A 23885-nucleotide genomic window follows, 5' to 3' on the forward strand; every position below is an offset into this window, starting at 1 on the left:
TTCCGGTCGTTCCCGCCGGTGAAGGCCCCGGCATGGGAACTTTGTGGTGCTGACCAGGCTCACGGGGCCCCCATTCGAGCCGATGCACTCCGCACCGATGAAGTTTGTGTCGTGGAAGACTGCATTCCTGGTGGCCATTACCTCCGCACGACGAGTGGGAGAGATCCAGGCCCTATCCTGCAAAGCACCGTACTTGACTTTCCATGCCTCGAGGGTGGTGCTTAGGACGCACCCCTCCTTTATGCCCAAGGTGCCGTCGGACTTCCATCTTAACGAGCCCTTGGTGTTACCTGTTTTCTTCCCGTCTCCTTTGTCGCCGGCCGAGAGGACTTTGCACTCGCTGGATGTGGCTAGAGCGCTGAATTTCTACGTGGACCGCACAAAGAGTTTTCGGAGGACATCACAGCTATTCGTGAACTTTGGACCTGTGAACCAAGGGAAGGCTCTCTCGAAGTCTTCTATTTCCAGATGGCTCTCCGGCTGCATCATGCACTGCCACCGGTTGGCTAACCGACCGCTGCCAGGCCGTCCGAGAGCCCATTCGACCAGAGCGATCGCTGCTACTACGGCGTTCTTATCTGGTGTGCACCTGCTGGACATCTGCAGGGCTGCTACGTGGAGGTCGACGCACACCTTCACGAGATTCTACTGCGTCGATCGGGATTCCAGGGAGGAGTCCAGGGTCGGCCAAGCAGTGCTGCGCAACCTGTTCGCTTAAGGTGAGCCTGGTGAGGAGGTAAGAGATGCTTAATGTTGAGTTTTTGTATTGCTTAATATTGAGCCTTTTGCCACCCCCCGTGGTTGTGCATGTGCGTACTGCTATTTATTCTTATATTCATGAGCATGTGAATCCATGCCAGACCCCATGCTGGAGAAGGAACAAGTTACTTACCTGTAACTGTTCTCCAGCATGGGTCTGGCATGGATTCACATGCGAACCCTCCCGCCTACCCCTCTGCGGCTCTTCACTTGGTCATACTGCCACTTCACGTGCTACCAAATCTGAAGATGGCTGCCAGAGGTGGGGCTTAGGTAGAGGGCAGTCATTGGCTGTGGTCAGTATGACGCAGAGATCAGTGATTGGTTACTACTACGAAAGACAGATCAGAAACGAAACTGATACTGATTTTTTTCTTTACCGAGGATTCCCAGCCTGACGACGGGGAATATTCATGAGCATGTGAATCCATGCCAGACCCATGCTGGAGAACAAGTAACTTGTTCCTTACACCATCTCACCCCCCTCCCTCTCAGGATAGTGGCTATACTCCTTCTAAAGGCACCCTATTGGGGGCTCCAAGTCACAAGGAACATGCACCCCTTCAAAACACTCCCGTACCTCCTGTCTTTCTTAGGTCCACTGAGTGGACACATGAGAGCTTCGCCAACGTGATGAGGATATCCTGTTTCGTGGACTCCATGGACTGCCACCCTGAAGAATTTACAAGCCCTCGGGGCTCTGCACAAGTGGACAGGGTAGCCGGGGTGACCACCTTCTAAGGTGCAATGAATGGACACTTCCCAGCCTAGCACCCAAACTCTTCTTACCTCACACTTCCAAGATCCCTCACAGGATCTGTATATTGCAGACCCCTCAGATTCTCAAGGTCCAGGTTCCCAGGGAGACTATAGTCAGGACCAATACTAAGATGATGAAACGGATATCTGTCATCCAGTCCCCAAACAATCCGGATCAGCCAGTTGCTGACTCACCTATAGATAATCAGTTCTAATATGACGAGCTGCTCCTAAATGCCACCCAGCACTTCAAAATAGATGCTCAGGAGGTCCAGCATGACAAAAATGTTGTGGACAAAATCCTGGGAGACAAGTCTGCAACTCAATTAATTCCCCTGCTTCAGTTGGTACAAAGGTGTATTCAGCCTTCCTTACTAACACCAAACCTCATGAGCGGTCAAACACTGCATTGAAAAGGCCTTCAGGCCAGCCCCTAGATCAACTGTGTATCAGGGGTCAATTGAAACCAGACTCCTAGTAGTCATCACGATCAGGAAGAGAGCAGGCACACCCCTGGCTTCTACTGAGGCGCTACCTGACAGAGTAAAAAGGCTTATACCTTTGACAGAAAAGTGGCATCCTCAGCTGCCGATCAAATCAGAATCTCCAGTAATACCACTCTTCTGGCTAGTTATGGCTCCCATATGTGGGACTCGTTAAAACAGCAAATTGAAGCCGCCCCGAGCCACTCAAATCCCAGCTTGCAAAAACTATTTCAGAGGGTAAGCAAGTGGCCAATTGCATTCTAAAAAATAATTTGGAGGCTGCTGATAATGCAGGCCGCACCATTACCGAGGTCTCTTTAATTACACACCATGCCTGGTGAAGGCAGTCCAGCTTTAAGCTGGAAACGCAGACAACATTACTTAATATGCCCATCGAGCAGAATGCCTTCTTTTGGCAAGGCAGTTGAGGATGCACTATAAAGTGCCAAAGAATAATATAACCCCTTAAAATCATTAGGACAACTGCCTAATAAACCTTTTGTCCAAAGAGGAGGATTCAACACTAGACGATTTTTCCGTGAACAAGGTCCACGGCGCTCCTATAACTATAGTCAGGGCAAGAAGTCGCCATTGTGGGATGACGCACAGGGATAGTCTTCAGCAGTTTGCAAAGAGGTTAAAGACCCATGAGCAGCGTTAGTGACTCCTCCACCAGAGTCTCCACTACCTCCAAACAATGATGTAGTGCTTCAGGTCCCCTCCAATGCTACGCTAGTCGGAGGTCGCATCTCTCAATTCATTCTCTTAACAGGTAAACCGTCACCAGTGAGAATCTCATGCTGGTCCCAAGGGGTCACGCCTGGTGATGGTGAAAACTGAGGGGGAAACCTGATTGAACTGAGCTTTGCACTCCTTCTCTTGTTCCAGTGTCAAATTAGAAGAGGGATTAACTCCTATCTTCCCATCTAAAGGTTGTCCCCTGAGGTCAGGTAGGGGCTTGCTCTCCTCTTGAGCAGAGGCTAGAAGCAAAGCTCCCAGTTCTGGTCTAGAGACATAGGCCTTTAGGCAGTTGGTGGGAAAGACCCTGGGGGCCTCCTTATGGTTGCTGAAGTCCACCAAATAATTGCCCCTCACAAGTTTTCCAACAACCTTGAAGGGTTTAATCCATTGTCCTGTAAAGCCCTATGCCTTGTAGGTACCATAACTAGCACTAGCTGGTCTTGAGTAAACTCAACCATGTTGGCCTTCTGGTCATGCCAGTCCTTCACCAGAGCCTGACCTGCTTTCAAGTTATCTGAAGCGTCTGTCATTATGTGTGGCATTCTCCTTCAGAGACCTAACACATTGATTTTAAAAACTCAAATTGAGCACCTCAAAGATGACGGTAAGCTGGCCCTCTTACTATTGCTAGACATTGGCAGAATTTGATCTGGTTGACCATCACATTCTTTGCCATCTCAAGTCTGCAGCTCATTTTTCTAACTAAGCTACTATATGGATTAGATCCTTCCTAGCTAATAGATCCATGAGGGTCTTCTCCCCCGCCCCCCCCCAACCCCCTTGGCTTGCGCTGAACCCTCGCCAGTATTGTGCGGTGTCCCTCAAGGTTGCTGTGTTTCTCCTACACTCTACATGTTCCCAAAACCGCTTTTTGATCTTCTTGACTATTTAGATGTCACCTTAATTAGGCAGATGACACCCAAATACTCATCCCTATCACAGGGGACCACACAGTTGGCACCAAAGCCTTAAACAATGTCTATCCGGTCATCCAGGCATGGATGGCACAACACGGGCTCTGTCTTAACGATAAGACAGAGCGATTTATCCTGGGCTCCCACCACAGACTCAACAGATTAGATCCAGCATTCAAATCTTTCATTGTTGATGGCAACACCATCAAGGTATCCAATGACACAATCCCTAGGCATTTATCTTGATTCGACCCAGTCTCTTACCAGACAAACCAATGCTGTAATCTCAAAATCTGCCTACACATGTAAACTCATTACAGCATGTTGTCCATTCCTTACCACGGCCAATTGCACCATCCTTGCTAGAACCCTCATGTCGAAACTGGACTATTGCAATGCGCTCTATCTAGGGACTAGTCAACGGAACCTAAGCAAGTTACAGGTATCCCAAAATAACGCTATCGGGGCAGCACTAAATATACCTAGGAACCAGCACATCTGACACCAGACGTAGCCTACACTGGCTTTCGGTCTCTCAAAGAATCGCCCTCAAAACTCACACTCACACTCACACATAATTGCCTGGCCAACCTGCTCCAAACTACATGTCGAACCAGTTCACACCCCACTCCGCCAGCAGCCCACTTGGAGCAGCACAAGCCCACTATCTTTCTCTACCGAGGTTCAAGCTTAAAGCTGGGGGGGGGGGGGCAGTTTCCCGATCCTTGCCACTAAATTGTGGAACTCACTTCCCAATCCACTTAGATCTTAATCCTCCTTCCACGCTTTGAAGAATAAAGCTAAAATGTGGTTCATAGCGCAGGACACTCAAATCCTTCACCCGTTTTACCAACCTCAATAACCCGCACTGCTCTTTGCTACTTTACATTGCTAGGCTCTGCCGCATTGACTAATCTCCTTGTAATTACTGTGTAATCTTGTAAATACCTTGTAAGTACTCTTGATATTATTTTGTTCTCGTTTGATGCATACTATGTGCTGTAACTCCAAGAAATGCGCCCAGATGCCTGTGAGCCAGGAGCGCTCTATAAATCAATAAATAAAATACAAATACAGTGACTCTCACTGGCTTGTTGGAAGGAGCACTCTCCAATCCCTCCTTGATTAGTGCCAATGGACCTCTAACTGGATGACAACAAAGAAGCTCAAAGGGACTGAATCCAACCCATTCCTGAGGGACTTCTCTATAAGCAAAGAGAAGGCATGGCAGTAGAAGGTCTCACTTTCTTATAAGGGGTTCTTCTAAAGCACCTATCATGCTCTTTATAGTTCTATTAAACCTCTCTACCAACCCATTGGTCTGGGATGGTAGGCTGTTGAGAACTTGTAGGTCACTCCACAGTTCCATGGCTTGCATGTAGTGGGACATAAAATTGGATCCCCTGTCGGAGATAACCTCCTTAGGAAAACCTACTCTGGTGGTAGAAATACCAAGTAGGGCCGGAGCCACTGCCTGAGCAGTAACAGTCCTCATAGGTATGGCTTCAGGATACCTGGTAGCATGGTCTACCACGACCAATATAAATCGGTGGCCTGAAGATGTTGGAGGGTTTAAGGGACCAACAATGTCGATTCCTACCCTCTCCAAAGGGACTCCCACCACTGGGAGAGGCACCAAAGGTGCCACATTCTTGGCTCCACTCTTGCCAGATGTCTGACAAGTGTGACGGTGTCTACAAAATTTATCTACATTAGACCCCATTTTAGGCCAGTAGAAATAAAGAGAAATCATTTTGTTGGGCTTCTTAAAGCTTAAGTGACCAGCCACAGGAATCTCATGGGCTAACTGTAGAAACTGAGGTCTCACCTCCTGGGGCACTACAAGTCTTCTGTAGTCTCCTGGGGTAGACTCAATAGGTTCACTGTAGAGGAGGCCATCCTCCCAGTATAAGCTGTGCTTCCCTGGCTCTTGCCCTTCCAGCTGGGAAGCTGCCTGTTGGCGAGGTACTTCAATAGTAGGACACTTTGACCTCTGCTGAAGTCTGCCCTACAGGGGCCACCTTCTGCTAGTAAAGACTGCAGCTCAGGATGGTTTTAAGGATCCAAATCTCCAACAGTGGGGTAGAAGGTCTTCTTCCAGCTGTGTCTTCAGTAGCTGACTCAACCTCTTCTGGTTGGACCTCAGCTGGTGGAGTAGTCACAGGTGACTTTGGACTGTCCTCTCGAATGTCCTGGTTTGATGCACAGAAGCGCTATCTTTCTTGTTTCCTGAGACCTTGGGTTTCCCCTTTCTCTTTCTTCTGGGAAATAGAAGTTGGCTTTTCCTGTTACTGGGTGTTATAGGTTCCTCTAACAACCCACTGAGAGTCATTTAAAGTGAGCTGTCTTGCCTTCCTGATCTGCTGCTTTTTACTGGGAGGCCTGGGGTTGCTTGATACAACTCCAATAGTTTTTAAGTAATTCCCAAGCAGGACCCTCCGAGGCACCTCCCTATGTACACTGAAAGGTATTCTTAGTCATAATGTTGCACTGGATAAGAGCTGGTAGTATTGGAACCATCTGGATAGGGCCCCCAGCAAGCTTAGTGTGGCCTTTGGGTGCCTTAGCAACATCCTCCGGTTTGAAAAAGGTTTCATCCACCACTGTGATGCTGGCCCCTTTGTCTCTAATGGTAGGGGTCTCCTGACCATTTACAAGTACTGTCCTTGTATTCTTTTTGTGTTATCTGGTATAGAGTTATATACATTTACATTCTGCTGGTCCCACATACCCAGGGACACAAACACTGACAGACTCCAGCGGGATCTTCAGCCAATAGTTGAAAGTTTCCATTTGCCAGATGTACTTCTCCCTCAGGGATGAAGGCTAAGAAGGCAGTGTGGACCCCTGAAGGTTTACCCTTGCATCTGGGATCCCCTTTCACATGGTCACTTGACCCACAAGCATAACATTTTCCAAATCTTTTGACAAATGAGGGCCTCTGCTGACCTCCCTTTGCTTGGCACTAGAGGTTTCACTAGACCGACCTGGTTTCCCATGTGGCTTACCCTGTTTGTGGCCCTCTTTTTGATGGGAGGTTTTAGAATTCTTTGTCATCTTTCTTGTGCTGCTTAGCCTCATCATTTTTATGAGTGGCCCCAGAATCCTTGTGAGTAGCCCTGTTGGCAACCCACAAGTCGGCAGCCTTTGCTAGCTTCGTGGGATCAATCTCTTTTGAGTCTGCCAAGTGCTGTCTCAGCTCAGGAGAGTAGGCATCGAAAAATAGATTCCAACAAAAATAGATGTTTCATTCCTTCAAAAGACTTCACTCTGTAACCTTTAACACAACCATCTAAGTTTTTTAAACATTCATACACCCAGGTAGCCCAGGGGGTACCATCAGTCTTTTTGAGGGTCCTAAACCTCTTAAGGTACTTGGAAGGAGTTTTCCCAAATCTAGCTATCAAATCTAGCTTCACATTTTCATACTCCAATCTTTCTAAGGTCCCCCACCTCCATTACAGCATCAGTTGCAACCTGGGGGAGTCTAGACAAAAGCCATGGAATCAACTGATTCCCTGTGAAACCCTGAATCCCATAGTTGTATACAAAAGCACCCAACCAATCCAAAATATCAAGTTTCACATCATACATACTCACTGCTTCTTTAGGCAGGCGAGGCTTCTTGGGACTGGAAGACCTAGACTCTGGGATAGAAACATGTTCAAGAGACAATTTCTTCATTTCAAGAGCATGTTGCATTTCCATTTCCCTTAGTTTGATGTCCAGATGTTTGGTTTCAGCTTGGATCTCTAATTTTTTTTAACTCGTAACTCAAGTCTAATTTTTTCAAGAGACACACATTCTGGACTCAGTGATGGACCTTGTGGGGCCCTGTTAAGGGTTGTGGCAAAATGGCCTGTTGAGGTAAAGAGGGGCTCTCTTCCTGAGACTCCCGACTCCAACAATATTAGAGTTAGACTCTGAATTATCATCCTCATTATTTTCCACATTTCCTGGGATAGGTGTGACAGGCCTACTACCCAGACTTTGATTATTCAACAACCTTGCATTTAGTTCATTTTTCTTTCCTTTAACAGGTACATTCTTGACCTTACACATTTCTTTCAGTTGACCCACTGTTAAAACAATTAGGGCTTCCTGCCTGAAGTTATACATACCTGGCATGTTAAAATTGCTTTTGTAGTGGAGCTTAGCCTTGTGAACGTTTTTAGTTGAACAAAAGTAAAGCAAATTCATAGTGTAACAACTCTACAATATATCCTCACTGCTTGTCACCAGTGTTAGGCAAAGTTTGTATGCAGTACCCTCTGGGAACACTACAAACAACTCTGACTACAGGTATAGGAAACCCAACCTTTGGTATAAGCTTGTACTACACAGTTTTAGTAGCGTGTTGAGCATCCAGGCTTATCTCAAGCGGGGTCAATGTGAGCTGTAGTGGAGTTACAGATTTACAGTTACAAGTATTCAAATAAACTCTTACACTCAAAGTTTCTTGAGTAAACCATTAACTTATCAGTCGGTTAGAATAAGCCTTCTTCAGAAGGGAGCAATATAATGGCGCTCAAATACACTTCATGAAATACACTCTTAATATCTCTAAATCAGTAGATGCCCTTTTGGGATGGCCCACAGACACTACCTACACCCTCGGGTGACTTCAATTGCTAGGGTGCTGGGGACATTAATATAACACTGTTGCATTTAGGATCATATAGTAATAAGTCAAAGGAAAGATAATTTAGAACAAACACGAGACCACAAATATTCTTAAGCAGGCAAATACTTTTGGTTCCCCCAAGAAGTCATTCAGTACAATATGCTAGGCCAAAGTCAAGGGGCAAAAAGTCTTATATAGGATGAAGCACTTCTGGTAGGTTCATGGAAAAGTCTTTGCACAATGTTGTAGAAGTCTTTGGAGAAGAGAAGAATCAAATGTTGGGCCACAAGCTGATTAGACTTGCGAGTAGTAGAAGATGCAAGCAACTCTACAGCAAGAGGTAAGTTCTCTTAGACTTTGTACAGTACCTTTAAAAAAAAAAGAAAAGATGCAGCAGATGACTCCTGTTCCTGTGCAGCTCTGCAGATCTCACTGTTCCTGGGCCTCATTTGTGGTGACAAGAGGGAGGACAGGGGACTCCTGCACTGCAATGGGACGGTCAAAACTTGCAACCAGCAAACTTCACTTTCAGTCGCTGCTCAGTTTTTCAGCTCCTCGCGTCTACCGCAAATAGCGCCGTGGTTCCTGGCTGTCGAGGTGGTCTTTCCTTGCTTCTGGGGTCCTGCACTCTGTTGAGGGGGCTTGGGCTCGCTCATTCCTGCTTCCTGGGAGTCTGGAGGATCTTCCTGCAGCTCTAGGCCAGCTTAAAAGCAACGCACACAATCTGGTGTTCCTCTCCCTGGCTATACGATTTCCAGCAGCAACTTTGTGGAAATTCAACCAGCCCTGAGGTGGCTGCCCAGGTGGCTTACTTTGGAGTTGATTGGTCCCACCAACTCAAGGGGAGAAGTCATCCTTGCAGGGGATTCTCTGTCGATGCAAACTTGGCGTTTCGGGAACTGCAGCAGGGCTTGAATAGGCAAACCAACGGTCCAGGAGTTGCAGCAGGTGTCCTCTTCAAGTTCTTCTTCAGTTCCTTCGTCCAGTGGTCGACTCTGCCTTCCAAGACAAAATCCTCGCCTTTTATTCAGTTCTTTCCCATTCATTCCAACTTAGCTGTCAGTCACCCAGCACAGTGGCTGTGCTTTCCGGACAGTCAGCCGGCCAATCACCACAGAGTGCACTTGGGTCTCCCAGGAGACTAAGCACAGGGAATTCCGGGCACCACCTTCCTGCCTACCCCAGACACCCTGGAGCCAGAGGCGGGCTTCACTTGTGAATCCTTCCAAAGACAAAACAAAAAATGGGACCAAACCTGGTTTGGCGCGCAGAGTAAATCTCAAGGACCTTTCCACAAAGAAATGGCGAAAAAAGACGACCTTGTCCATTTTGACAAAAATTGCACCTTTGGGTGCTTTACTGCAGCTTTGAACGCAGCCTTCTGTAAATGCACACCACGGTAGTTAAAAGTAAACCACTAGCACTAGCCATTAATCGAGGAAAGGGTAACATAAAAAGGTTACATGAGAAGCTAGACCAAGGGGATTCTAAGCAAATCCTCAAGCATCCTTTTGTAAGATAGTGTGTGCTGGGTCTAAAGTTACAAATGGAAGTGAAGTCAATTTCACTTCACTGCTCTTGGAAACAGTAGTTTATCCAAGAGATGGTATTTAAACCTTGGGGAAATCTGAAAGACTTCCCTGTGTCACTGGACCGAAGGTGCTGTGTCACCATGTAAAAGATGCCTATGGAGGTTGTCAGATTCCACAACCAAAAAGAAACAAGAGTTCAAAATCTCATTAAAATGCATGAGTGGGGAAAAAAAGGGTCTCGCACTCTCCAGGCAACAAAGACCTAGAGTCCAGTAAAAGAGCTGGGGGTCTCTAAGGTAGAAATGAATGAACACATTTCTGAGAATTCTCCCTAACACTTGACATGCCGGTGCTGCGTGTTGCAACGCCTGCGTGGTTGGCACAGTGACTCACTGCACCCAGCGTGCTACTCGGTTTCTTTTTGTTTTTATTTTTAATATCTGGGCTGGTGGTCGGCACACTCGTGGCCACGCCACTCACGGGTTTTTTATTTATATTTTGGGGCTGATGCTCAGTGCATGTCCTGTGCGCCAGCCCTGCGGGAGAGTGTTCCAGGAGGGTAGTTCAGAGCAAATACTAAAGTGCAGGGCAAGTGAAACCTGATAAAGGGTTTCAATTGTCTTACCTAGAATTCCAGTGAAAGGAGGAGCAGCTACCACCCATGAAGTTCACAAGTATGACCCCTAGAAGTGCTGACGAAGACACCACTGTCCTGGGCCAGCGTAGTGCTATGGTAAGCAGGACTTTGCACCCAATGCAGAGGGTTTGCAGGTGCTGGTCAAACATTTGAGCTGCTGAGCCCATAGAAAGTTAAGAACAGTCCCAGATGACAAATCACTGGCGAAGACCTGCCTCCCTGTTGTCGCTGTGCAGGGTCTTCAGGGTTGCAGGTTCGAGGGTGCTCACCAGTAGTCTTTAGGTTCCTCTGGAAACCTCAGACTGTTGGGGAGAGGCACACATTCAGTCCCACAATGGAGATGCGCACACAAATCACCCCACAACATGAGAGGTGGCTATTCCAAGGAACTAAACTGTTCTAAACCAGTTAAACGAATATGGACTTTGCCATTCAGGCTCAGTCCACGTGGTCCGAGCAGCCATTTTTAGCTTTCCTCGTGGTTCATTGCAACAAGGAAGCCCTAAAATGCTAACTGGCTGAGAGCAGGATTTAAACACACATTGGTGCCTCAATGGCTATCAAAACAGGTACATTGGACTACCAATGCAGTAAAATGCTTTGCAACACTAGTCAAACTAGCACTACTGCACAGCTTCCACCAACCTACTGTCTTAAAACCAATTTATGGTGATAGTCACCCTAGGTCAAAAATGGGGTACCCCTGAGAGTCTGCTCTTTAGAATCGACCCAATACCATATACCTTAAATAAGGCAAAAAAGGTTTCAATGGCCCTTGCCTGTGTGCCACCAAAATAAGTCAATTATCCAAACATTGAGTGGGGGGGGCGGTGGGAGGGGAACAGTCTAATGTTGAGGGTCCCTGGATTCCCAAAATAATGGGAATTCTTTCTGAACATTCACCCAAGAGTAAAATGGTGCTGTATGCACAAATTAGTTGCCTTGACCACCAAAGGAACTTTGTGAATTACTCATTTGAGGTGCTTATGCAATAGCAGACCCTTGGGGTTCGAGGTGAGTATGTGTGTATATATATATTTCTGATGTTTGTTAATCTGCTTAGAATCACATGCTGTGCATAGGTCCGACATCCAGTGGTCACTGCGGAGTATTGCATTTTGTTTTTCGTAGTCGAAAAGGGAACGTCGACAAGGCGTGTCTGTAACACTATCCCTATAGTGACGTGCATTGTACCCACAATCCCTCACGCGTCGAGGTCCCTCAGATTGTTTTTTTCCGCCCAGTTTCTGGTCGCCTTTCGCGGAGCTCCTAGAGAGACATTGCTAATACTTGCCACGGACCTCGGTCCTTTGTTATACTTAATATATTATTAACGATCCCTCCCCTCGACGTTAGCTGTGAAGCTGTTTGTCCGCCGAACAGATTTTCGACGGAGAGGAAGAGCGGAGGAGATCCTTCGGCGCTGCCGAACACGTGGCCTGGCCTCGACGGCCAACATACAGTAGGGAGAGTGGGGGTTCGAACTTTTATCTTCTCTTTGAGAATGTCTTTCTTTCTCCCCTTTCTTTCCCTTGGGGTTGTTATCGCCAGCTATTATTGCCTCAGCTATGGAGAGGACACCTTTTAAGTTCTGCCCACGCTGCAGGGGCAAATATACTTGGAAGGATAAGCACAAGCTCTGTAATCGTTGCTTGCCCCTCGATCACAAAGAGGACAGCTGCGCAGCCTGCAAGCTCTTGAAACCTAGAACCCTTAAGGAACGAAGGGTTAAAAGGTGGGCGGACTACGCGATGTCGAAGTCAGTTTCCTCACCCGCTGCCGCTGTTACTGAAAGTGACGAGGAGGGCGATAATTCGACATCCGTTACGGAAGTCATGAACCCCCAGAAGGAGCGTTCCCACTCCTCGACGTCCGTCCCCGGCCCCGACGGGCTCGGCTCACGCCCTGCTTATGGGGATGAACACCCCGGCGACAAGGACGCACATAAACCCCATAAGGCTAAACATACAACCCACGGCTCTTCTTCGTCGAGAACGAAGGATCCATCAGCGCCGAAGGGGACGCAGGGCACTCCGTCTACCGCAGACCGTAAAGGTCTCAAGCCCCACCCGCAAGCGCAGCCGCGACCAGCGATTGGGCTTTCATCTAACACGGGCGCTACCCCAAAAACATCCGACGTAACGCTCCAGAGCGCGGCCGTCGAGGTACAACGCGCAACGCACACAACGTCGACACCAGAGCCCTCGACTGACAAACTCGTTGTCGAGAGCCTAGCGAGAATTGTCTCCGAAGACAAACGTGCGCGGACGACGAAACAAACGTCGAATACCGCGACGAAAAAGCACAAAGGTAGCCATGAACTGCCCCTTTCATCTAAGGACGCTTCTGAACTACCGGAGGGCTTTTCAGAAGGAGACGGTAACCTCTCGTCGACATTGTGGGAGCGTTCAAAGCGGTTCGAAGGTGAAAACACAGATTTCCCCCCTCTAGACTATTCAGGGGTACCCCATGAGACCCTTGAAAGACTCCATTCTTGCATGGAGAAAATGGAAAGGTTTCTAGGAAACCAAGACCCACCCACTCACAAAAGACAGAGAATGGCCCCAGGATGACCCTAGAGTCAAGATTCCTAGGCTGGTTCCCCCTTCCACAGATGTATATGACCTCACTGAGGAGGAGCAATACCTTCAGGAAGATGAGTGTTTGGGTGGGCAAGAAGAAGAACTTGAGGAAGAGGGGTTCGAAGAAGATCCTTACACTAATTTTGAAGAGGATACAGCTACATCGCAGCCCTGGCAATCCCAGTCAGTGCAGCCGTGGCAATCCCCATCAGTGCACTGAGACCCTGATGCCTTTCACCCTTCTCCTCTCAAGGATTCACATATTGGGAACTCCTCTCCCATAGATGACCAACCTTCCCTCAATGCTCTATTGCGCAAGGCAGCAGCGCATTTTGAGCTTGACACAGGGGAAGCTCTTCCAGACATAGACTTTGTAGAAAGAGTTATTAAAGAAAAAGCCCCTGTTAGCCAGTCTATTCCACTCCTGGCTTCTATTAAGAGAAGAATTTCTCCTTCCCTTTCTAATCCAGCTTTAGTAAGAGGGGTCAACCCTAGAATAGAAAAGCTCTTCAGCCCTTCATCCTCTGACCCTTTATACATCAGAGGACACTCTATTCCGGACTCCCTTGTAGTTACCAACACAAGGAAAAGAGCAGGGGTACCACTATCCACTAGTGAAGCACCACCTGACAAAGAAGGCAAGAAGCTGTACGCACTTGGGAAGAGAATCACGACCTCCGCCGCCTTCTCTACTAGAATTGCTAATAACAACTCCCTATTAGCTAGCTACGCAGATGCACAGTGGAGCAAGCTGCGCAGCGAGGCAGAGGACGCACCTGAACCCCTGCGGTCACGTCTGCTAACTGTAATATCAGAGGGAACACTTGTAAACCAGGGCATCGTTAAGAACTCCCTAGATGCCGCTGAAACTGCTGGCCGATCCCTGGTTCAGGGAATACTTCTCAAACGACACGTTTGGCTACGCAATTCAGGTTTTAAACCCGAAACCCAAGCCTCCCTCATAAATAAACCCATAGAACAGACGCATCTGTTTGGGAAGGCAGTTGATGAGGCACTAGAACATGCTAAGAAAGAGTTTGATACCATCAAGACTCTTGATCAAATATCTAGACCCCCTAACAGGCGAGGCTATGGTAATAGACGCTCCTTTCGTGGCCAAAGACAGCAGCAAAACCAACAACAATGTTACTCTGCTACCAACTGGCCCTCTAACCAGGGTAACACCCAGTTCAGTCAAAGAGGCCAACGGCGTGGCAGAGGAAGAGGTCGTGGCTCCAGCCCCAGAGGTTGCACGCCCAATACCAGCAAATGACCCGAAGAATATCATCAGACCGATGGGTATTATCAACCATAACCCACGGATACTGCATAGAATTCAACGGTTACCCGAAGTACAAACCCCCACGAAACCAACGCAGATCACCGGAGCACCTCACCATTCTTTTACAAGAAGTAAAAGAACTGCTGAAAAAAGAAGCAATAGAACCTGTCCCCTATCTCAGGTAACAGAAGGTATTTATTCAGTGTACTTCCTTGTACCCAAAAAGGACTTAACCATGCGCCCTGTATTAGATCTGCGCCCAGCGAACAACTTTGTCAAACCACAGAAGTTCCGTATGGTGACCTTGCAGGAAGTAATCCCACTGTTATCACAGGGGGATTACATGACAACGCTAGACATGAAAGATGCATACTTTCATATTTTAATATTGCCAGCACACAGAAAATACCTCAGGTTCAAGATAGAGAACAAACACTACCAATTCAGAGTACTACCCTTCGGGATAGCTTCTGCTCCAAGAGTATTCACAAAAGTACTGGCAGTAGCAGCGGCCCACCTGCGAAGGCTATCCATCCTAATATACCCTTACCTCGACGACTGGCTCATAACCGGGGATTCTTACGAAACATGCTTCTCCAATACCCAAAAGACCGTAAACCTTTTGTACCAACTGGGCTTCTCCATCAACGAAAAGAAGTCCAGCTTAGAACCCAGCCAAACCAAACAATTTTTAGGGGCTCTAATTCAAACAAAGGACGGCCTCGTCTTCCCCTCCAACGAGACGGTCCAAAACATGCTGTTTCAGATCCCCCATTATGTAACGGGTCGGGAGGTGACGGTACGCAAAGCTATGCGCTTGCTAGGGATGATGGCGTCATGTATTTATTTGGTACCTCACGCGCGTCTGCGCATGCGCCCAATGCAGGAGTGGCTCAACAGCCAGTGGTGTCAGGCCAGCGGACAATGGGACGATCTAGTGGTGGTCTCGCAGGCCTTAGTACTTTCGCTGAGGTGGTGGACAAAAGAAAACCTGCTAATAGGGAAGACTTTTGCCACACCCGCGGTAGAAGCCACTCTAACCACAGACTCATCACTCACAGGATGGGGGGGGCTCACCTATCCCATCAGACTGCTCACGGAGCGTGGACTCCGAGCTTAGCATCCAAACATATAAACCTGCTGGAACTTCTAGCAGTGTTCAAGGCACTGAAAGCCTTTCAGAAACACCTGCAAGGAAAGACAGTGATGGTCCTCACAGACAGCACCACAGCCATGTACTACCTCAACAAACAAGGGGGCACTCACTCTCCAGGACTGTCCAAACTGTCCCAGAATATATGGAAGTGGGCTCTCAGACACATGTTTCTACTATCGCAACATGTACCAGGGGAACTCAATCTGCTAGCAGACAAGCTCAGCAGAGACTTCCCACTGCCCGAAGAGTACGAATGGCAATTGCACGAAAACATCGTCTTAGACGTCTTCACGCAATGGGGTTTTCCGGAAATAGACCTGTTCGCAACTATGGAAAACTCACAATGCCAAAGTTATGCCTCCAGGTACCCCCAGAACCAATCCAAGGGGAACGGTCTGTCGATTCAATGGTCAGGGAAATTTGTTTACGCCTTTCCCCCAACTCCCCTTCTCAACAAAGTGGTGCACAAGATGCACCAGGAGCAGGTTACCATGATACTAGTGGCCCCAATGTGGGCCCGGCAACCTTGGTTCGCTCACTTGATGGAGATGTCCCTATCTCCCCCAGTGAAACTTCCCTGCCCATACAACATGCTGTCACAAGACAAGGGCAAGACACTGCACCCATGCCCTCAGACCATGAACTTAGCAGCCTGGCTCCTGAGATCGTAGAATTTGGCCATTTACAACTCCCTCAGAGATGTATGGACATCCTCAGGGAAGCCAGAAAACCAAATACTCGCCACTGCTATGCTAGCAAATGGAAAAGATTTGTCATCTGGTGTACAAATAGGAGCATCGACCCAATTGACTGCTCTCCTACTGACATTGTCCTATACTTGACCCATTTACTGGATTCAGGTCTAGTGTTCAATTCTATTAAAGTCCACCTAGCGGCACTTTCTGCATACACCACTTCCCAACTTAAAGTGTCGTGGTGGAAGATACCAGTTATCAAAGCCTTCATGGAAGGGGTAAAAAGAATACACCATCCAATAGCTAACCCAGCTCCCGGATGGGACTTAAATGTGGTACTTTCTAGACTCATGGGCCCCCCTTTCGAACCCATGCACAAAGCAACTCTTAAAGACCTCACTCTTAAGACTGCTTTCCTAATAGCTATCACCTCCATTAGGAGAGTAAGTGAACTACAGGCTCTTTCTGTACTAGACCCCTTCGTAACAGTTCACAAAGATAAAGTGGTTCTACGCACACACCCAAGGTTTGCACCAAAATTCATCTCAAAATTTCATGTAAACCAGTCTATAGAACTACCAACGTTCTTTCAAAACCCTTCCAGCTTGGGAGAAAAAAGTCTGCATACACTAGATGTACGCAGAGCAGTCATGTACTACATGGAAAGAACCAGACCACTGAGAAAGACTAATCAGTTCTTTGTCTCTGTGGCAGCAGGAAGAGAAGGAGATGCAGTTTCAAAGTCCACTATATCTAGATGGATTGTTCTATGCATCACTCTGTTTCTCTCTTGCTAAGAGAGAACTACCCTTCAAGCCAAGAGCACATTCCACTCGAGGCACTGGGGCTTCCATAGCATTCATTGCAAATGTTCCCCTTGAGTCCATCTGCAAAGCGGCTACCTGGAGTTCTGTGCACACCTTTACAAAACACTACTGTCTAGATACACACTCTAGATCTGACTCCCAGGTGGGACAGGCAGTATTAAGACATCTTTTCTCTACTGTTCCTTCTCATAACCCACCGCCAACTCCGGGTACTGCTCGCTAGTCTATGCACAGCATGTGATTCTAAGCAGATTAACAAACATCAGAAGACAATGCATTACTTACCGTAAAAGCATTTCTGATGGTTGTATCTGCTTAGATTCACATGCGCCCACCCTTCCTCCCCGCTCGGATGGAAGGAACATAGACACCTTTTTTATATATTCTCTCTTTTCTGTACTCACTCACGTCTAGAAGGCTCCCTCAGGGCAGAAAAATACAAACAGAGGGACCTCGACGCGTGAGGGATTGTGGGTACAATGCACGTCACTATAGGGATAGTGTTACAGACACGCCTCGTCGACGTCCCCTTTTCGACTACGAAAAACAAAATGCAATACTCCGCAGTGACCACTGGATGTCGGACCTATGCACAGCATGTGAATCTAAGCAGATACAACCATCAAATGCTTTTACGGTAAGTAATGCATTGTCATATATACATACACACACGCGATCGGCCAATGATCAAGATATTCTTAGACATTATGATGTTTGACAAGGAAACGCATGCAATATTCATTAGAAATGTGCATAATGTGAGTGTCTAGGATCTCTTGATGTGTGTGGCATTTAAATGTTCCGAGTGGTGGTTGGGATGTTTGAACATCTTAATGTATAGGACGTGTACCAAGTTAACATTTTCTTTTTTCTTTCATATTCAGGTGCGTAACACTGACCCTACCGACCCTAACCGAGAGATGGTGGTACAACTTCTGGATGACTTCAAAATCCCTGGAGCAAACGGCACTCGTATCTTTAATTCTGGTTTTCTTTTTTTGAGTTGGCTGCAGAGCTTGTCCTCATGGGCTTGTGCATTTGAAACAAATGATAAAGACCCAGATTAATGTGTGCGCTCCTACTGCATATTTATGATTAAGTTCTAAAATCGTTTTCTTTACATAGTTTAAACGCATAAGGTTTCATTACTACAAGTTTGGCAGCATACGAAAAAAGGCTGGTAATGGAATGACACCTTCTCACACTACCAAACTCATGTTGGGAGGCGAACTGGAGGATTTACCTTCAGCATATGTTTGGAGGTAAATCCACCACTTCACCTCCAAATATCGGCAGAATTACTGCTCACAGTAAATCTGCAAGAGTCACCATGGACTTCTATATACTCTACAAATGGGGGCATTACACTGCCATTTCCTCATGTAATCCTGCTCTAAAGTTGTGGGATTGAGTGTTGGCAAAGTAAATAGTTTGGTGGTAATTCCGCAGAAGTACCAAAAAAATACATCCAAGCTCGTAATGGGGCTGATGCTGTTTTTAGTTCTTGATGTATTTTTTTGTCAAAAAGCAACACTTGTAATAAGCTTGGGCTATTGGGTGTCAATTGCGGTACCTATAAGCCAAACCAATTACATTAGCGCACAGATGGGAAGTAATGACTTTGGAGGGAGACACAGCTTGTGTTTATTTGCACATGCATTGCCTGCCCATGGCCATGCTAATCCCTATGGCCATTCCCACCCAGTTCCTGCCCCTCTTCCCATGGGATCTGAGTTCACATTAATGCAGCCTGACCATAAAACTTTGCACTTGAAGTGCCTGCCAGCGTATTTTCAAAGCAGTCTTCTGCAAGGTTATGCCACTACTGGTGTAAAAAAGTCTTAACCACGCCTGCCTTCAGCCACTCGCTTTATAAGCACTCTGCGAGTCCTGCAACAAAGTCCTGATAAAAACAACCATTGTCAAAGCCAACAGTTTTTTGGCTTGTGTAGAATTATTAGGCATATGTCAGGCACTATTTGATGCCTGGGTACTACCACCATTTTGCACCTGCTACTATCAATAGCCAGTTCATACCAGCACTTTGCAAGCACCTTTCCCATGCCTATACAAAAGCAGAAACTATTGGCATTACCAGTGCTTTTTAATTTTATTAAAAATATGAACAAAAAGTGGGATTAGCATGCAAACAGTTGGTATTGTTGTAGCTGTATTCTTTCTTTCTAATAGGTGCCTGGATGTTGATGAGCCCTGGCCTGAGCAAATCCAAAGTGCTAACTGGGTATATACCCAGTGAAAGCTATGAAAGGTTTTAAATGGCTGGCAGCCTGCAAGAAGCCCATAAGGCTGTGCAGCCAGGACACTAGTCTTTTCCTAGGACGCACACATGCCTGGTGACTCAGATGTCACAAATGAAACCAAAGCTTCCTTGTCTGAAAACCAGACCAAGGGTGTGACCCGCATGTATGAGCTGTATGTTGTTGTATCGGAATATATTTTGTTAAATATGATGGAGGAAATCTATGCTGTTTGCCTGCCTTGGTTTTGCTTTGCTAATTTCTCATCTACCCCCTTAGTGCTTTGAAAGTAGCTGCATGCAGGAGATTTGATTGCAATGTACTTGGCTGCCACATTTCAGTAGGTTGTAACCTTATTCTAGCATTTTGTTTTGTGGAGGTCAAAACATCTTGCACCAAAACATGCAAGATGCTAATATTGATTTGTGGCAAACACCATCAATAATTTTAAAACGGTGAAATTAGGTTTAAGGTGTTGATGATTCTAGGGTATGTTTTTATCCTTGACCTAAAACAGATGTTTGCATGGTGTTTGAGGTTCTGGGCCATCATCTTCTCAAGTGGATTATTAAATCAAGCTACCAGGGTTTGCCGCTCTCCTGCGTTAAGAGTATCATCAGACAGGTACTGGATGAGAAACCAGTTAAGCAGAAAGTAATCTTTTTTTGTATATTGTGAATTTGACTCCTTGAAACGGTTCATCCCCTGATGTATTGAAAGGGCAATTTGAAACAATCCTTCTGCGAACCCCCACCTTTCACACCGTTGAGAAAAATACATAATAGTTACATGCCATTACTTATAGAACCTATCACTGTTACTCTGTACTGTATGCTGCCCCAGCCCCCTTCCTTCACTGGCTCCGAACCAGACCACTTTGCACCACGACATGCACCTTCTGCTTTAAATGTAAAGGTATGCAAGGGTGCTGCTGTGGGGGATTAACTCCACTCCACCACAACCCATCAGTCTTTCCACACTTACTTGAGCAGTAGCCTGAACCTGCAGCACTTGTTTTTTTCCATGTGGTTCCATTAAGCTGGTTTTGAATTTTAATACTTGTGGCCTCGGTGTGCTTACTGCAAGGGCTTCTCCCAGATATTCAATCCCCACATGCTTTCTGGAGTGCCTTGGGTCTGATCACCAGTGGAATGCGTGTGCAGCATGTAATGCACTGTTCAAGAACATACTGGAGTGTAGGGAGATCGTAGTCCCGTCCATTTAAAGGGTTTTGCCACTAGTTATTACAGCAAATTCTATTTTGGGGCATTCTGCTAGCCCATATTATGGGACTATTACATGTTTTTGCTTTTCCCATTTAGTTCCTTAGGATCTTTCTATTCCCTTTGTTTTTTAGATGGTTTTCTACTGAAGTCCCCTCTGCTTCTGCAAATTGAGCTTCCCCTTTAAATTTAGTACAGCGCACGGCCTCTGGTGTGGGAACGGCCAGCCGAGGTCCTGCCCCCTAACTTCAGTCCCCTTTTCTGCACTGTAGGTGTCAGATCTGGCAGCCAACGCCAAGACATTTTTAGCTTTCTGCTTGCTCCGTTATGTTATTTCAATCTTTAACTTCCTTTCAGTGCCTTGCCTACCCGGTGCATGTCGGCTGCAGCAGTATTCACAAGACGTGCTTCATGTGATCACTTGTTCCCAGCCTCGGACCTCTATACACGCTGTCTTGAGTGTTTGGGACCTGACCACTTCTGGGAACCATGTTTCGGCTTGCAGGGCCCTTGGTCACAGGGCATTGAAGGAATCGGCTGTCGCTGTGTAGGGAGATCGTCCACACTTCTCCTCCACCACACCTTAAGGACTTTATCTCCAGAACCTCTTGTGAAGACAAAGTAGGCCCTCTGGTCAGCACAGCGCAGTGACTCCTTCCCCAGGATTCCCATGGACCAAGAGGCCCAGAGGTGCTTCTGGGGGATCTGGGGACAGACCTTAGGCCGTCCTGCCTACCGGCTCCCAAGCTGAGGGGGGGGGGGGGAAATCAGGGGCCCTACCAGGCTTTCCTCAGAAGGGCAATCGGGTTTGTTGTCCTTCTACCCCTGGGTTAAAGTGGTCGTCGAGTGCTACCGCCAAGAGTCTGTCTTCGGCACGATACAATACAGCTGCTGGCACAGGTGCAGAGGGTGTCCAGCCTACCGGATCTCGCTCCTAGGTAGTGAGTCAGGGCGTTGCAACTACCGGCAGGCCTTTCGGCTGAGTGCTCAGTGCCTTATAGAGGGATCTCTGAGGTAGACGCCTCTGCTTTGGGTACAAGACCTAAATTCTATACTCCTCTGGCTGAGGCCTCTCTTGCTCAGGGCCTCCGCGCCCTCCCGCCCAGGGCGTAGCGCAAGGCTTCACAATGGCAGAGGCACGTGTCAGAGGCTGCCAGACCGGGCATCTTGGGTCCAGCTCACGGCCTGGCAGTGCTTTATGCCATTGAATGGGCTTTGCATGATGATCCTAGCCTCCTTCCCTCTGGAAGTGGCGGCAGATACTACAGTGCAGGCTTCTGGTGGTCTCAGGGTTACATCTACCCATTGCAGCCTCAGTGCTTTGAGCAGGAGCGGATGCCTTCTGCCTTGGGAGGGCCGCACCGCTAGAGGCAGGCAGCTTACGAGAACAGCTTCTTCAAGCATTTACTCTTCCTCATGTGTTCCCCCCGAAGATGAAAGGGTTCCTGAAGGACAGTGTGAAGGTCATCCCGCAGGTCGCGCTACTCGACCCCTCCTCCGAGTTCTCCCATTCCTCCAGTGCTGCTGGTTCCAGTGCTGGTTACTCCCCTGCTCCAGGCCCTACTGGTTGTTCTGACCCCTCCACCTCCTCCTGTACTACCAACGCTCCCGTTCAGCAACTATTGGACTTGTCTGTGGCTCAGAACCTGGGCTGGGTGGGTTGGGGGGCGTGGGGGCTGCTGGTACCCGTCTCCCAGGGCCCAGATTCCCCTTGGTCTGTGAAAAAAGGGGCCTTTTAGACAGCCTTCAGGGCCTGGCAAAGTTTTTGAGGTTTTGTGGGGGGGTGCTCAGCCTGAGGAAGCCCTGCCACCCCCAGAAGTTGGGAGTGCTGACCGAGTTCTTGGAGATGCGCACAACGAGCCGGTCTGTCATCCCTCTCCAGAAGGTTGCGCAAAAGGTCTGGGAGAAGCACAGGGCCAAAGTCCAGATGAACAAGTTACACAGCAGGTTTAGGCTGACGGAAGGGGAGCCAATCCTCCTTGCTTCCCAGCCGCATTCCTCAGTGGTGGCTGCGGTCTCCTTGTATTTTAAACCATAGTCTTCCTCCACTGGAGCCACCTCCAGTTGCCTCCAAGGAAGACAAAGTGCTCAAGTCTTTGGGAAAGTGCTGTTATTCAATCTTAGGACTGTATCTGTGGCAAGCCAGCACAGACTTCACTGGTGGCCGTGGCTAAACAGAAGCTGTGGAGGGAGCACAGGGGAATTTCTCCCCGACCTCCCTTTGACAAGCAGGCGTCCAAGGTCAGGCTGGCAGATGCCCGAGCCATGGCACCGGACCTCATGGAGTCTTCGGTCACTCACATGGACACAGCCAGCAGAAGGCTGTGCCTTGTGCTTGAGATGAGAAGGATGCTGTGGATGCACGGCACTAGGTTTTCTTCTAACATGGAGGAACAGATCCTTGATCTGCCAATTGAATGGGTGTACCTTTTTCAGTATACACGCATTTTCGTCGAATGATTTTACATCGTGGGACTTTTCATCACCAACCCTTTCATCGGCAAAACTTTTTTTGTTTTACTTTTTTATGGGGGGGGGGGTGGTGTTTGGTGCGATTTGGGGTATGATTATTTAAGGGGGGGATTTAGGGGGGCAAAGCCCCCATTAAAAAAAGTTTTTGGCGATGAAAGGGTGGCGATGAAAAGTCCCACGATGTAAAATCATTCGAAATAACGTAGAACCCCTTTTTCATTAGTCAACCAATGACTAGTTGACAAAGTAGAAAACCACCACTCAAACCGCCAAGTCCTTGGCCAAACTGACAAATCCAGGTAAGAAATCCTTACTTCAGTCCCAGGGCAGGGCTGCGTTCAAGCCCTGCGCCTTCACCGGCTTCAAGGGGTTCCGGGACCACGGTACAGGGAAACCTGACCAGTCGCTCAGCATCAACATGAGGAAGCAACAGAAGACGTTGTGCCGGTCCCCCCCCATCACTCCTCTGCTCCCGCCTTGGACGCCAAAAAGCAGTGACATCAAGGTTTGGAATACAGCTATCCTGTGGGGGTCTGTTTGGCTCTGTTTCAGAACACCTGTGCCTTGTCTGCAACCTGTGGATCCTATCCATAGTATGCACTGGCTTCAGTCTTACTCTTCCTTTGCCTCTACCATCCTCTCCTCTTCGTCAGACCTGGTCCCTGGCTCTTTTACAGGAGGTCCTTTCGCTTTTGGTGATGCAGGCTAGAACCAGTTCCTCTTGTAGACAGTGGATTCGTGCGGTACACAAAAACCAGGCTGGCCGGAGTCTCTTTTTTTTTTTTTTTCTGGATCCGTCATTACCAAATCTGTCTATATACCGCTGGAGTGCTTAATGATAATTACTCCTGCGCACATAGCCGACTGTGCAGGGGACTGGATGTGTTCCCTTTACCTCAGGGATGTGTACCTGCATGTTCCAATCTTCCAACCTCATAA

General features: G+C 47.7%; 1 protein-coding gene across 4 annotated transcripts in view; it reads left to right on the plus strand.

The window, feature by feature from the left end:
• Positions 1 to 23885, plus strand: part of SRPK1 (SRSF protein kinase 1) — a 936001-nt gene that overhangs the window by 260774 nt on the left and 651342 nt on the right. For all 4 annotated transcript variants that reach the window (XM_069633441.1, XM_069633440.1, XM_069633438.1 and 1 more), the window contains 2 exons: positions 17878 to 17965; positions 19769 to 19875. In XM_069633441.1, coding sequence (XP_069489542.1) covers positions 17878 to 17965; positions 19769 to 19875 — 195 coding nt within the window. The remainder of the gene's footprint in view (positions 1 to 17877; positions 17966 to 19768; positions 19876 to 23885) is intronic.

Source organism: Ambystoma mexicanum, chromosome 13 (genome assembly GCF_040938575.1).
Source record: "Ambystoma mexicanum isolate Mex_15411 chromosome 13, UKY_AmexF1_1, whole genome shotgun sequence".
In the NCBI taxonomy this organism is placed as follows: Eukaryota; Metazoa; Chordata; class Amphibia; order Caudata; family Ambystomatidae; genus Ambystoma; species Ambystoma mexicanum.